We start from the raw sequence: 13,710 nt of genomic DNA on the forward strand, positions 1-13,710 counted from the left end.
TTTACCACATTACTTCAGATTAAATACTAACCTTTCATGTTAATGTTACTAACTTGCCTTTTTGTAATTTTATGTTGTATGTAAGCTGCTGAACACTTGAATTTTCCTCAGGATTAATAAAGTATCTATCTATCCATCCATCTATAGATGCAGATATACAATAAACTGTTACTCAGATCAGAGCGTTTTTATCCATCTTTGAAGTTGCCTGGAGGGTTTTCTCAAAGGTTTTATTGCTTTACTGTATTTGCTGATGTGAAAATCAACAAAAAATTGTTTGTATAAAAGCTGCTGAGCACAAAGTTGAAATCCATTCTTTCTGCCAAACATAAATTGTCAGAAACTACGAAGATATTGTAGCATCCAGGGGAAACACGACAGAATGTAGAAATGCAGAAGATTCCTCCTGGAGCAGCAGAGATCATTTTGTCACCATTACAGGATGGGGTAACAGACATCTGCACGACTCCCAATTACCCTGTAGGGGTTGAAGACGGCTCGTGTTTCTCTTTGGAGTGCATTTGATTTTAAACACGGACCCAAATCACACGCACAAAAGAAATGTTATTTTTCTTCAATTCCCCTGCCATTCTCCATCACATCACATGCTGAGGCAGCCCTCCTCCTCCCACCTCCCCCCATCCTCAGACTCACGAGGCACAGAGCAGTGGTCAGTCAGTTTGCCGACTGATTGTGTGTTATATGGGGGGAGGCGGTCTTCATCGCATTTCACATTTTCTGACACCTGCATATGAAAGCCGAGCACAAAAAGAGAAGGGAGGGAGACGACAGAGTGTGAGATAGAACAAAAGTTAATGGGGTGCGTAATTGGTGAGGAAGGAGCCAGAGAAAGTGACGCATGACTGGCATGATGGTCGGGGTTTTTTTTGTATGTGTGAAGAGTGAAGAACAACGGAGCGCCGACATGCAAGTGGAAGAACAAAAGACAAGGAAAAAAAAAACACCACAGTGCATGAAAAGTGCTGGCAGGCAACCAATCCGTCACACCTCGTTAATAAATAAATGTTTAATGCAGAACTTCTGTACACCGTGATTAGCCGACAGCTCAGGAGTGTATTTACAAGAAATAAAATCAGTTTGCAATTTAGTAAACGGTGGAAAAAACAAAACAGATAACATGTTCTGTTTAGAGATTAACAAAAAATAACAGATTTATGAAATATAAGACCAGACATTGGTTTTGATTAAATTAAAAGGGAAAAAAAAAACTCCCGCCTGACTTTTTAAAACTGATTTCTCAAATGACTTGAAAAGTATTTGGCAAAAGCAATAAAAGTTCAATTAGAACCTGAAGCATGTGTGTCGTTGAGCAGGAGCTATTCCAGTGAATAAGTTTTAGTACTCTCAGGAAAGGACAATACCCTACATTTCCCATAATGCATTCTCTTTCTAATTAGTTTTTAACAGCCTTTCTGTTAAAAATGCAGAGCAAACTGGAAGAGAAGTCCTTAATCAATGGTTTCAGCATTTAAGATTCTAAATTATGACATGAATTTACATGAAATTTGCATAAATAAATTGTCCTTAAAAAGCTGCAATTAAAATTGAACCAAAGACACAAAAAATAAAAAGCAGCATATAGGTACCCCATTAAGGCATGATTGCATTCATTTAAAAAAAAAAAAAAAAAAAAAAAATCGAGAAATTACTAAAAAACATAAAAAATACCAACTCTCAGGCATGACTGGGTCCCAATACAGGCCACATAGGTCTGTCATGCAAAGTCATCTTCATTAACGGCTGTCCAACATAAAAACCGGTTCTCTTCTGGAGAACAAACAAAAACTAAATCTCAAAGCTGAAACCTTTGGACTGGTGATGTTGGAATGTTGCAGCTGACGATCCTGGTAGCGGTAACAGAGCTCCACTTCCTGTTTTGTGCGTCTCACATGTATCTGTTCTTGATGTACTCCCGGTACATCAACACGTCCTCGCGGCACAGCGCCCTCACCTGGCCCTGCCCCAGCATCACGTGGCTCTCGAACACGTCATGGCTGTTCCTGTCCACCTGCGGAGGACAGACGGAGAAGACGCTGTCGTCCGGGAAGCAGGACACCGGCTCTCTGAGGGGAAAAGGAGGGGAAAAAAAACAGACGATGCGTTCAAATGACGGACGCACAAACACATTCCACTTTACATACCGGACATTTTACATTCTAACAGCATTCATCATACACTGCCCATCCAAAAAAAAAAAAAAAAAAAGAAGTCAGACACTCTATTATTTCATTGGACGTCTTTAGCTCTGAGAATGACACACGTTTGCCGTGGCATCGTTTCAATAAGCTTCTGCAATGTCACAGCATTGATTTCTGTCCAGAGTTGCTTTAATTTTCTACCAAGATCTTATATTGATGATGCTCCCATCATCAACATCGACAAAGTCTTCTCCAGAACATCCCAAAGATTCTCAGTGGGGCTGAGGTCTGGACTCTGTGGAGGACAATCCATCTCATGCTCCCTGATCCACTCATTCTCAATGTGAGCCCCATGAATCCTGGCATCATCATCTTGGAACATGTCCATGTCATCAGAGAGGAAAAACTCCACTGATGGACAGACCTGGTCCTTCAGTATATCCAGGTAGTCAGCTGACCTCATTCTTTGGGAACATTACGTTGCTGAACCTGACCAACCCCAGATCATAATCCTAACCCCCACCTAGCCATGATGAGTCCATCACTTCATCTGCCTCTCTTCTTACCCTGATGCCCCCATCACTTTGGAACAGGATAAATCTGGACTCATCAGACCACATGACCTTCTTCCATTGCTCCAGAGTTCAATCTTTGTGCTACCTAGCAAACAAGCTTTTTTTTCTGATTAGTCTCACTGATCAGTGGTTTTCTTAGAGCTACAGCTGTTTAGTCCCAATCCTTTGAGCTCCCTTTGCATTGTGTGTGGGGAAATGTTTTTACTTTCACTATTAAACATAGCCGGGAGTTCTACTGTTGATTTCCTACGATCATCTAATAGTTTGTTCCGACCACCAAGATGATGGTTCACTGCTATCCTTTTAGAATTTAATAATGTGTTGGACGGTACTTTTGACCTGATTTTAGTCGTTTCATCTCCTTAGATGGTTTCTTTGCTTGATGCAGGCCAATAATTTGACCCTTCTGAGACAGACTAACATCCTTTCCATGACCACAGAATATGTTTTCCAACTTGGCTGTTTAAGAAATGAGAAGCTCCTCACTGCATCATCTAGGGTTAAAGAAGTTGTTGCAGCTGAAACATATTCATCACTGCAGTAATTATCCAATGGAAGGCTCTTACCTCTTAGTTAAATCCAGGTGGTGACGTTTTCTTTGGACAGGCAGTGTATATTCTTGTATATTTTGTAGATTTTTTTCTTTCTATATTATATTTTCTATATTTTATCTTATTTTACCTTCATTTTGTACCCTAATATTCTGTGTTGTCTTATTGTTTACCGCTCTGTTGAATATCCATGCTGCTGTAACAACTGAATTTCACTCTGGGGATTAATAAAGTCGGCTTGAATCTAAATTAATTCCTGATAAATCCTGTGGTGTAACAGGAACAAGCCATAAAGTTTAGTTTTTCACCTTAAGGAAAAAGATGCCACAATCTACCATTTGTCACCAACGCTGGAAAAACTGCTGTCTAACCAGCAAAATCTATCAGAAAATCTGCAGCTGAGAGTGAGTCATTTAGAGAAATGTTAATGCAAACAGCACGAGGATGGTGGAGAGTGGTGCTTTTACAGCAGGATTACTCATATTTTCGTGGAAACTAGACTCTAAAGCATGGCTTATCATCTTCAGGATGGATTATCAACTGCATGCTTGTCAGGTCATCCATTCGGTCAGCCGGTTCAACAGCAGCCGAGGCCCCTGCGAGAAGCTGCCTCTCAAACGCAGCTCCTTAGCGATGGCCAAACCACAGCAGAGGCTCTGGTAGATCGAGGAAGCCTTGAGATAAATTATAAACTCATTTTAGGCTCCTCAGCTAAAGTTTTAATGGAAATCAAAGCCCCAAGCAGGTAACAAAGGTCCAAGCTAGAGATCAAAAGCTGGGGGCAAACTCAGAGCATCGGTGGATGTTTTTAACTCCTGCTGATGAGCAGCTCCTGTCTGGGACCATGTGTGGGAGTAAATAATTCACTACATCACAAACAGAAAAGTTTAGAGAAATGCTCATTGAACTAAATGTCACATGTTGAGTCAATGTGTGTTCCTGGTGCCAAGCAGCAGATCAACCAATGCTTTGTTCCAGCTCCGATTTACACCACCATTCAGAAGTTTGGGGTCACCCAGACAATTTCATGTTTTCACTGAAAACTCGCACTTCTAATCAAATCATCAATGAGCCTTTCAACACCATTAGCTAACACAATGTAGCATTAGAACACAGGAGTGATGGTTGCTGGAAATGTTCCTCTGTACCCCTATGGAAATATTCCATTAAAAATCAGCTGTTTCCAGCTACAATAGTCATTTACCACATAACAATGTCTAGACTGGATTTCTGGTTCATTTAATGTTAGCTTCATTGAAAAAAAAAAAAAAACCTGCTTTTCTTTCAAAGATAAGGACATTTCCAAGTGATCCCAAACTTTTGAACAGTAGCGTAAATAATTAGAATAAGTAAAAATCCACATTAAAGGTGATGTGAAATGTAGATCCGACTGGAGAATAGTGTGTCATGAGAACCATGGAGACCTTATTGATAGCTAGTTTTAAAACAGTATATTTTGATCAGTTAAATTCAACTTTAAGTTTGTTTATTGTACGTTTTCTGGAAATGAATTACACTGAAAGTAGCTGTATAAGGATGATCTGTAACTGTCCTAAATGCTGTTGTTCCTACGGTGAACCAGATCGTTATTAATGTTGGATTATTTATATTAACACAAGTATTATTAACATGATAATCAATATTTTATCAGAACTGGTATTTTGTGGAACCCCTACTACAGACGTTCACGTTTGGAGATAACTGAAACCTTAAAATTACCCCAGATGTAAAACTTTGTTTCGAATAATCTAAACTCACACCACTTTTACATCTTTCTGTATTTATTATTTACAGGTGAAATCAATACTATTGATCATACTGGTACTATGTGGTGTTCTGCTGGAAAACCTTGGATTTCAGCATTCATATTGATGAGACTTGGACACCCACATAAACCCAGAACAAACACACTCCTTCATGCAAATGGAAATTCTAAATGTCACTGCAGGAAAATGTACCCCACCACATCACAAAAACATCAAACAATCAGGAACATCTCAAGGAACATGACAAGATGTTGATTTGACCTCCAAACTTCCTAGACCCCATTCTGATCAAACATCAACAGGATGCAGTGGAATAAGTTTGATTCCCAGAGACTCCACTGTACAACCCAGAGCACCCACAGGATCCACTGCCAACGTCCTGGTTCCAGACTCCATAGGACACCCTGAGAGGTCCTCTGGTCCAGACCCAGTGGTTCAGACCACATAAGGGGGACCAACACAATACTAGGGGGGTGGTAATAAAGCTATGCCTGATTGGTGTATGGTCTATAGAAAACAGCGCATATAAAAGGTTTGGTATCAGCTGGAGGGAATGGAGAAAGTTTATAATTACTCATAAATACATCAAGTCTTAGGCATTCCGCAATCTGCATCAGAATTTCTAATTTAAGGAGGAAATAAATCCCTACACCTCACTTGTGCTTTTCAACATTCATTTCCTTCCTGCCTTTATCCCCATCAATTGAGTCAGCTTTGCCTATGCCTAATGGATCAGAAGAAAAACTACACCGTGGGAGGTGACAGACTAAAACACTCTTAGTAGTGGCAACATGTTTTGGGTGCTGTAACATCTTAGAATAGCACTGTTGCACAACAACAGACACACCTGTTGCTCCCTGTGGACCCAACACGAGGACGACAGCAATGGACGGATGGACTAATGAATGGCCACACTGATGGAAGTTGAGGAAACAGGCAGAGACAGAGACCCGGCAAACTGAGCAAGGATGAAAAGATCACAATTCCCTGCTGACTGAGATTTCTGTTACACACTAAAGGAAAACTGTACTATTAGAAATGGTTATGTGGCAGAAAAGACAGTCACATGTTCGCAGACAGTCACCATGAGTTGTGCATTCGCACTGAAAAGCCCAGAGAAAATACAACAGAGAAGTTTCATTAAAGATTATGTAATTCTGTTGCCTGAAGTTATCAGTGTCCATGTTATCATCACTAGGGGACTAATAGGGACGGTTAGGAACATGTGCTCCTTTATACTGACTAAAATAAATTTAATTCAGGCAAGACATTGTTATATGGATGATAATGCGGATTAGAAGCTCCACCAGCAAACAATACATAAAACATGGAATAAAAATGCTACCATTGATGTGTAAGCTGAGCCAATCAAGCCTTTGATAGTTTATTACCTATTATTGATGAATATGGAGCAGAAAATTGTAAAAGAGAAGGTTAATTTTTCCAGAATTTTCCTCCTAATTCTGGAATGACTCATATACAGTCAATCTTTAGCATGCATACTCATGTTAGCATTGAGCTCAAAGCCCACCTAAGTACATCCTCTGAAAGATGCTGGGCTTGTTGTAAACCCCTAGTCTTGTTGGCGACAGTATCATGTTGCTAGTTTGTGCCGTATAGATGCCAGGAGTAACATAATCTTAATGAAATGCATGCTTTAATATGTTAAAAACAAGACCCAAGCAAAGTTTTAAAATTAAAATATGAGTTCCAAAGTAAACTGGTATCCCTGGACAGATATGATCTCATACATAAACATCTGAAGCCTGGTGGCAAAATTACTTCAGACTTTCACATCGAAGATCAACAAACATCTGGCTGACGGGCAGTGATACACTGATAATTATTCCTACACAAACCTGGCACTAACAATGAGTATCTGATTCACACTCTGCAACATGTGAACTCATACAGCAACATGCACCGCAAGAGGAAGAAAAACAGTGCAATGCGAACTTAACTCATGCCATTTTTCATACTGTAAAAGGTATAATTTCCATAATGTTTATGTTCCATCCATTTATGATGCACGCACCTGAACCTGAAAGTCCATCTGGCTAACTGCAGGTGTATATTTACAGCAAAACAATACAACAAGCCCTTCTGCCATCTCGCATGCCTCGGAGATGTTTCTCCTACAAAGGCCTTTGTTTCTGCACCTCTTATCTTGTGCAGTTCAAAGGGTTGCTTCTTGTTAGTACGAGGTGCTAAAGAGCTGCTACACCACTCCTGTGAGGAGCATGTCTTGCTGTAATGCTACTGGAGCTTCATAGTGAAGAAAGAGCGGTGTTCAGCTCCTCATTTTACTCCCAGCAAGAAAACCAATAAGTGCACTTCCCACACTGACAAAGAGCAATTCTTAAAAGTTTAAATATCTGACTCTGGATTTGCGAATCACTAGTAGTCTCTTGCTTTCATGCTGGAAATGTGTAAGTGTATATTGTGTATGTTTGTGTAAGGAAAGACAAAAGAGGAAGAAATCAGAGAGAAAAAGAAATCAAAATATAGTATATACTTTAGATTTTTCTCTGAATTGCTGTTCTTCTATATGTAAGAGGGAAACCGTTTATGCATTTTTAAGGCTGCACATTACTATCACGTGTTGTTGAACTTTGAATCTGCCTGAGGGGAAAAAAAAAACCCTCAATGTATGACAAGCTGGTTGGATTATGTTCATTTTGTCATTTATTATTATAGGATAGTGTTACTTTTAAAGCGTCAATTCAGTAAGAAAGGATGGCCACATGATAAAAAAAGGACACGTCATCACACGTTGGATGACGCTCTGAAGAAGACGGCAGATGCTGTTGAAACGTGTCGGCAAGGTAAAACCATCCTTTCTTACTGAATTGTCGCTTTAGAAGTAACGCTATCCTGTATGACAAGCTGGGTCATGGCTGTAGTGCACAGGAGGTGTGAAGAGAAAGAAGTGTACAAAGAAGTGTAGAAAATGCAGTTAGTTACAAGACATGACGATTACACGGTGCACAGTTCGAAGCCTCGCTGGAGACCACTCAGAGCCAGCCTTGTCCCAAGGCAACAGAAATCTTGAGTCCTATTTATAAGGGCTAAATTCTAACTACAAACCTACATCACAATGCTCACACATGAGTGAGGATTATTGAGCAGGGTACATGTTGAACAAACCGAACAATGTATGGTGCAAGAATGTTAATTCTTTTTAGTACTTAAACTACTGTTCAAAAGTTTGGGGTCACCCAGACAATTTCATGTCTTCCTTGAAAACTCACACTTTTATTCATGTGCTAACATAACTGCACAAGGGTTTTCTAATCATCAATTAGCCTTTCAACACCATTAGCTAACACAATGTAGCATTAGAACACAGGAGTGATGGTTGCTGGAAATGTTCCTCTGTACCTATGGAGATATTCCATTAAAAATCAGCTGTTTCCAGCTAGAACAGTCATTTACCACATTAACAGTGTCTAGACTGGATTTCTGATTCATTTAATGTTATCTTCATTGAAAAAAAATGCTTTTCTTTCCAAAATATGTACATTTCTAAGTGACCCCACACATTTAGACGGTAGTGTATATCTTGGTTTATTACTTCGTCAAGGGACGTGGCCGAGTTATGTGACGATTTGAGTTGGTTTGTCTGTCTGTTCGCAACATTAATCAAAAACAGACTAGCAGATTTGGATGAAATTTTCAGGGAAGGTCAGAAATGATACAAGGACCAAGCAATTAGATTTTGGCAGTGATGCAGCTTATAGTCTGGATCCACAGATTTGTTAAAGATTTCTGTATCATTGCGAAAGAGCGACATGGCGTCACTGTAACTATGACAACAAGTGGACACTACGTCAGGTGTCTGCTGACGATCACGATCCTACTACAAATCCATCACTGCGGACTTATCAGGACTTATCCGTTGGAAATTATACAAGGAACAATTGATTAAATTGTGGGGGGTTTTCTGAGTCCCATCAATTCTTGCCACTCGCTAGATATTTAGGTCACATGATTCGGTATCCGTACATGACGTATACATGCATAACACACCTATGCTCAGTGTAAGATCATTTTGTTTGTGGGTACATCTATATTAAATGGCCACATTCTATGGTGCCGTGATTTCTGATCATCAATAACTAAAAACAAATTTGCCATACCATATCGGGGAATGAGCAGCCTTGGTGGAGTATTGCGCTCTCTGAGTGCTTTTCTAGGTTTGGATATTTTTTATTTTGTACTTCATTTCCTAAATGTTTGCACTATATTTGCTGCTGTAACATTGTGGGATTAATAAAGGCTTATCTTATTTTATCTCATCGTTTTTCGTATGAACACGTGGCATGTTTTACTTACAAACAGATGATATTTGCCAACTTTATGTGTTGAGTTCTCTCCACTGTGTGCTGACTCTCCCCGAGGTGTGCAAACCTGCAGAAAGGAGAAAGAAAACAGAAAAAAATGACAAAAATCCCAGCAAAAAAAGACAAAGCATTGTGTGAAGAATACTAAAAAGAGAATTAGAAACACTTTAAATCTCAGCTTCATATTGTCTTCTTTGCAAAACATGCCTGCTGAGATCTGTAATACTCAGATCACATCATTGTCAACTCACAAATTTCCCTATGGATCATTTTTCTCTCACAAAGACACAATAATATGCAATGGCTGAGAGTTCCCCTCTGGCTCTTGCTTATGATTTTTAATATTAATGCACTGATTAGCGGAGCTCTGGCTGTAGCTAACATCTTTGGGACCGTTCTAACTTCCAGCTTCAATAATGAATGCAATTTCTTTTTCATTATGTGCCACTACAGTAGGAGGATATGAACAACATTCTTCACTACAATTTGAATTTTTTTTTAAAGGTAATTCCCCTGCTTCAATCATACATAACTGTGACTGCCATCAAAGTCAGATGAGATACAAACCTAAGACATAAAAGCAAAACAAATCTTTTCTCATTCTCAGGACCTAATTAAAACTAATGTTAGTACATCAGTGAATCCTGTACTGATTTAGTGCTGTTATATTGGTCTGTAGCAAATTTTAAATGACTCATACACATCCACGAGCACTGCCACAACAACAGATCCGGTATGGACACTGATGAGTCACATATAAAATCACAGTCAGGTGAAGTGGATGAAAACCATCATCTTATTGCGAGGCAACGTTCTGCTGGGGAACTTTGGGTTCCTGGCATTCACATGGATGTTGCTTTGTCACCAACCACCACACTTTTGGAGAAATCATTTATAGATATTCCTGATATCCAAAACATAATTCCTGCTGAGGCTGTTATCAGTGGACTGACTTGTCTTCTGGAGTGTATTTAATTTCTCTATAGTAGCACTGAAAACCTTTTAATGAATCTAAGGCCCCGTTTGCACAATAATGTTTCACCCGAAAACACAAAAATATTTCCTTTGCTTTGTTGGTTTTACACGACAACGGAGTGAAGAAAATCTGCATTTACACTGGAACGCAGGAAAGACTGAAAACGCTGTAGTGTGAATGCCAGGCCGGTAGTCGGTGACGTAATTTTGTAGAGGTACACCCCACATGACCACCTCCCGTTCCTCCATAGACCGGAAGAAGTACAGCCACGGACGTAGAGGTGGGCTGATTATCTGGCGTATATATTCAATGCGTCTTCGCTGATTGCAGTAATGGTGCAACAAATGCACATTTTGCTGAAGGAGACTCAATAAATTCAGTAAACTCTGCAGCACAAGCCCAACATGGTGGTCCACCATTGTTACTGCTGTCGTCTGGTTCGCACATGGCAACTAGAACAAAAGCGCAAGACACAAAGCTTAGAAACTATTTGGGGGTTCAGAGGATTAAGGGCTAATTCAAGAAATTTTTTGGCTAAATTTGCATCAGTGTGATCTATAGTGTGTCGTCCTGGTAGGTAATGAAATCAAGCAAACTACCTAAATACCCAACTTTCACAGAAGAAGAAGAGGCCTTTATTATCACAAATACTTTTTTACAGCACTGTGAAATGTTGTTTTCACATATCCCAATTGGGGTCAAAGCGCAGGGTCAACCATGGCACAACGCTCCTGGAGCAGAAAGGGTTAAGGGCCTTGCTCAAGGACAGTGGCCGCATTAAGGTTTGAACCTCTGACCTTCTGATCAGTAGTCCTGAGACTTAACCGTTGCGCCACCACTGCCCCAAAACAGCAACAAATTGCACTGAATCCCACAGGAAAAATTCTCTCAATCCCTTATTGCGCACTTCCCCGACCCTTAAAATCCCAGAAGTGGAGCATGACACCGGGGTTCTCGCTGAAAACTCCGTCTACTCGTTCACACGGTGATGGCAGCTGTTGTGTTTGAGAAAAATTCCACTCTGGAGGCCATATTCAAAAGTTTCCATTTTAGGTCATCTAAAATGCCGTTTCTGGGTAAATGGGAGGCTGCAACACAACAAAACCTTTGTATTTCATCCAAAACCGTTGGCGTATTCATGGGGCCTAATACTAACAGAGCTGCACCTAAATCAGCAAATCTTGAAACTAGAATTTTTTTTTATTGTCTGCTATTTTTTTTTTCTAGCAGACAATAACCATTATAAGCTTTGGGAAAGTGGGATTTATTACATAATTGGTAGAGTCAGCGATACTAATCCAACATAAGTTATGTCAAATTCAGTCAATATCTCCTTACTATTTGCTATCTATGCTAGCTGTCTGGTATTCATGCACGGCCCTGGCTCTTTAAATGTCAAACAAACAAATGGGCTGGTGGTTAGAACTTTTGCCTTGTAGCTAGAAGTTCCCCGGTTCACGTCCGGGCCTTCCCAGGATCTTTCTGCATGGAGTTCTCCCTGTGCATGTGTGGGTTTTCTCCGGCTTCCTCCCATAGTCCAAAAACATGCCGAGGTTAATGGCAACTCTAACCTTGTCTGCAGGTGTTAATTGTGATAGTTTGTCTCTATGTGTAGCCCTGTGATAGACTGCTGACCTGTCCAGGTGTCTCCTGCCTTCACCCTAAGTCATCTGGGATAGACTCCAGCCCCCTGCGACCCTAATTAGGGGTATATATAGATAATTAATGGATGGATGGATGATCTGATCTGCACAACACTGTACAAGAGAACCCTGGGAGGGTTCGTGCTCGTGTACAGGACATGTGAAAAGAGAGGGTGGAAGGCGCACGCTAAATATCCAGTGATCTTTCTGCAGAATCACAGACTTTTAAAACTGCATCAGAACTACTTGTTGGATGTTCGAAAATCGGTGGAAAAACCCCCTAACACACACCTTTCCAACTGTGGAGACAGGCCACGGACGTAGCCACATCTAACCATTTCTTCTACTTTACAAAACTTACAATCCAACATTCACACATCCACTCTTGCCAACCCCAGATTGCCAACTGCAGAATGACAGTAGTTTGCCAATCACACACTGGCAAGCTACAGTCAATCTGCGACTCGCAATCACAGACTGGCAATTCACAGTACGCAGAACTAAGAAGGAACCCAAGAACTGAATTTCCCTTTATTTGCACAACTATTAGTACTTTTTGTGTGACAGCTGAATCAGACTTGAAAAAATCCTCCAAGCCTCTTGTTTTGTTGTACAACCCAGCACTTGGACTGCATTAGCTTTACCAGGGTGGGTCAAATGAATTAGCAACTCAGTGTACATTTTGCCATTTTCCACAGTAAGAAAAATGAACAATCCACAAAAGAACAAAACAAAACAAGAGCTGACTGCCAAACCTTCTGTGAAAATGATTTGCACGAAATTATCTGCATGTATACTACACACGAGTTTGTTGTAATATTTAAAATGTGATTCTTGGTTTATGTAGGTCATTTTCCAATGAATAGTTGAGACAGAAAATACTGTTTCTGGGATGTGAAAATGCTGAACTCATACATATACAGTACGTACTTGTGAAGATACATCCATTCTGCATGCATTTTGAATTTTAATGCATTTTTCCTACAAAATGTGCATGTCCAGAATATTTATTCGGATTTGGTGCGTCTCCTTTTTGCTATAATGAGAGCAGCATTATCACCAAATGGACTCCTCCAAATGTTCAGTGGGGTTGAGGTCAGGTGACTGTAGATCCAAGTTCTTCTTGGTGTTTTCTAGTCTTCATGCAGTTCTTGCAATCGTTAGAGGCCTGTCTGAGTACTGCAGTATGAATCCTTTTCATCAAAGGTTCTGATTATTCCCAGGTTTATATGAAAATACGTCAGATTTTCTAAGTGGTTTTGGACCCTATTATTCTTTTCCTTTCGGCTTTTCCCTTCAGCGGTTGCCACAGCCAATCATCTGCTTCCAACTAACCCTCTCCTCTGCATCCTCTTCTCTCACACCCACTAACTTCATGTCCTCTTTCACTACATCCATAAACCTCCTCTTTGGTCTTCCTCTAGGCCTCCTGCCTGGCAGTTCAAAACTCAGCATCCTTCTACTGATACACTACCAGACTACCAGTCAAAAGTTTGGACACACCTTCTCATTTAATGGTTTTTTGGAGCTAATCTTCATTCCTCTCCTTTTCAGGGTATACCTCCACCTCTCTAGATTCTCATCCACCTGCTCCCTGCTCTCCCCACAGATCACAATGTCATCTGCAAACATCATAGCCCATGGAGATTCCTGTCTAACCTCATCTGTCAGCCTGTACATCACCAACAATTGAATCG

The 13,710-nt window shown here is 40.3% G+C and overlaps 1 protein-coding gene across 4 annotated transcripts in view; it reads right to left on the reverse strand.

The window, feature by feature from the left end:
• fig4a (FIG4 phosphoinositide 5-phosphatase a) overlaps positions 1-13,710 on the reverse strand; it is an 81,711-nt gene that overhangs the window by 3,307 nt on the left and 64,694 nt on the right. For 3 of the 4 annotated variants that reach the window (XM_055016145.1, XM_055016144.1, XM_055016147.1), the window contains 2 exons: positions 9,387-9,461; positions 1,973-2,084 (listed from right to left, as the gene is read on the reverse strand). In XM_055016145.1, the coding sequence (XP_054872120.1) occupies positions 1,973-2,084; positions 9,387-9,461 (187 nt within the window). Of the gene's footprint in view, positions 1-1,012; positions 2,085-9,386; positions 9,462-13,710 lie in introns of those variants that run through there. The other variant, XM_055016146.1, reaches the window with a different exon arrangement.

The sequence above is a fragment of the Amphiprion ocellaris genome, chromosome 12, assembly GCF_022539595.1.
Source record: "Amphiprion ocellaris isolate individual 3 ecotype Okinawa chromosome 12, ASM2253959v1, whole genome shotgun sequence".
Classification (NCBI taxonomy): domain Eukaryota; kingdom Metazoa; phylum Chordata; class Actinopteri; family Pomacentridae; genus Amphiprion; species Amphiprion ocellaris.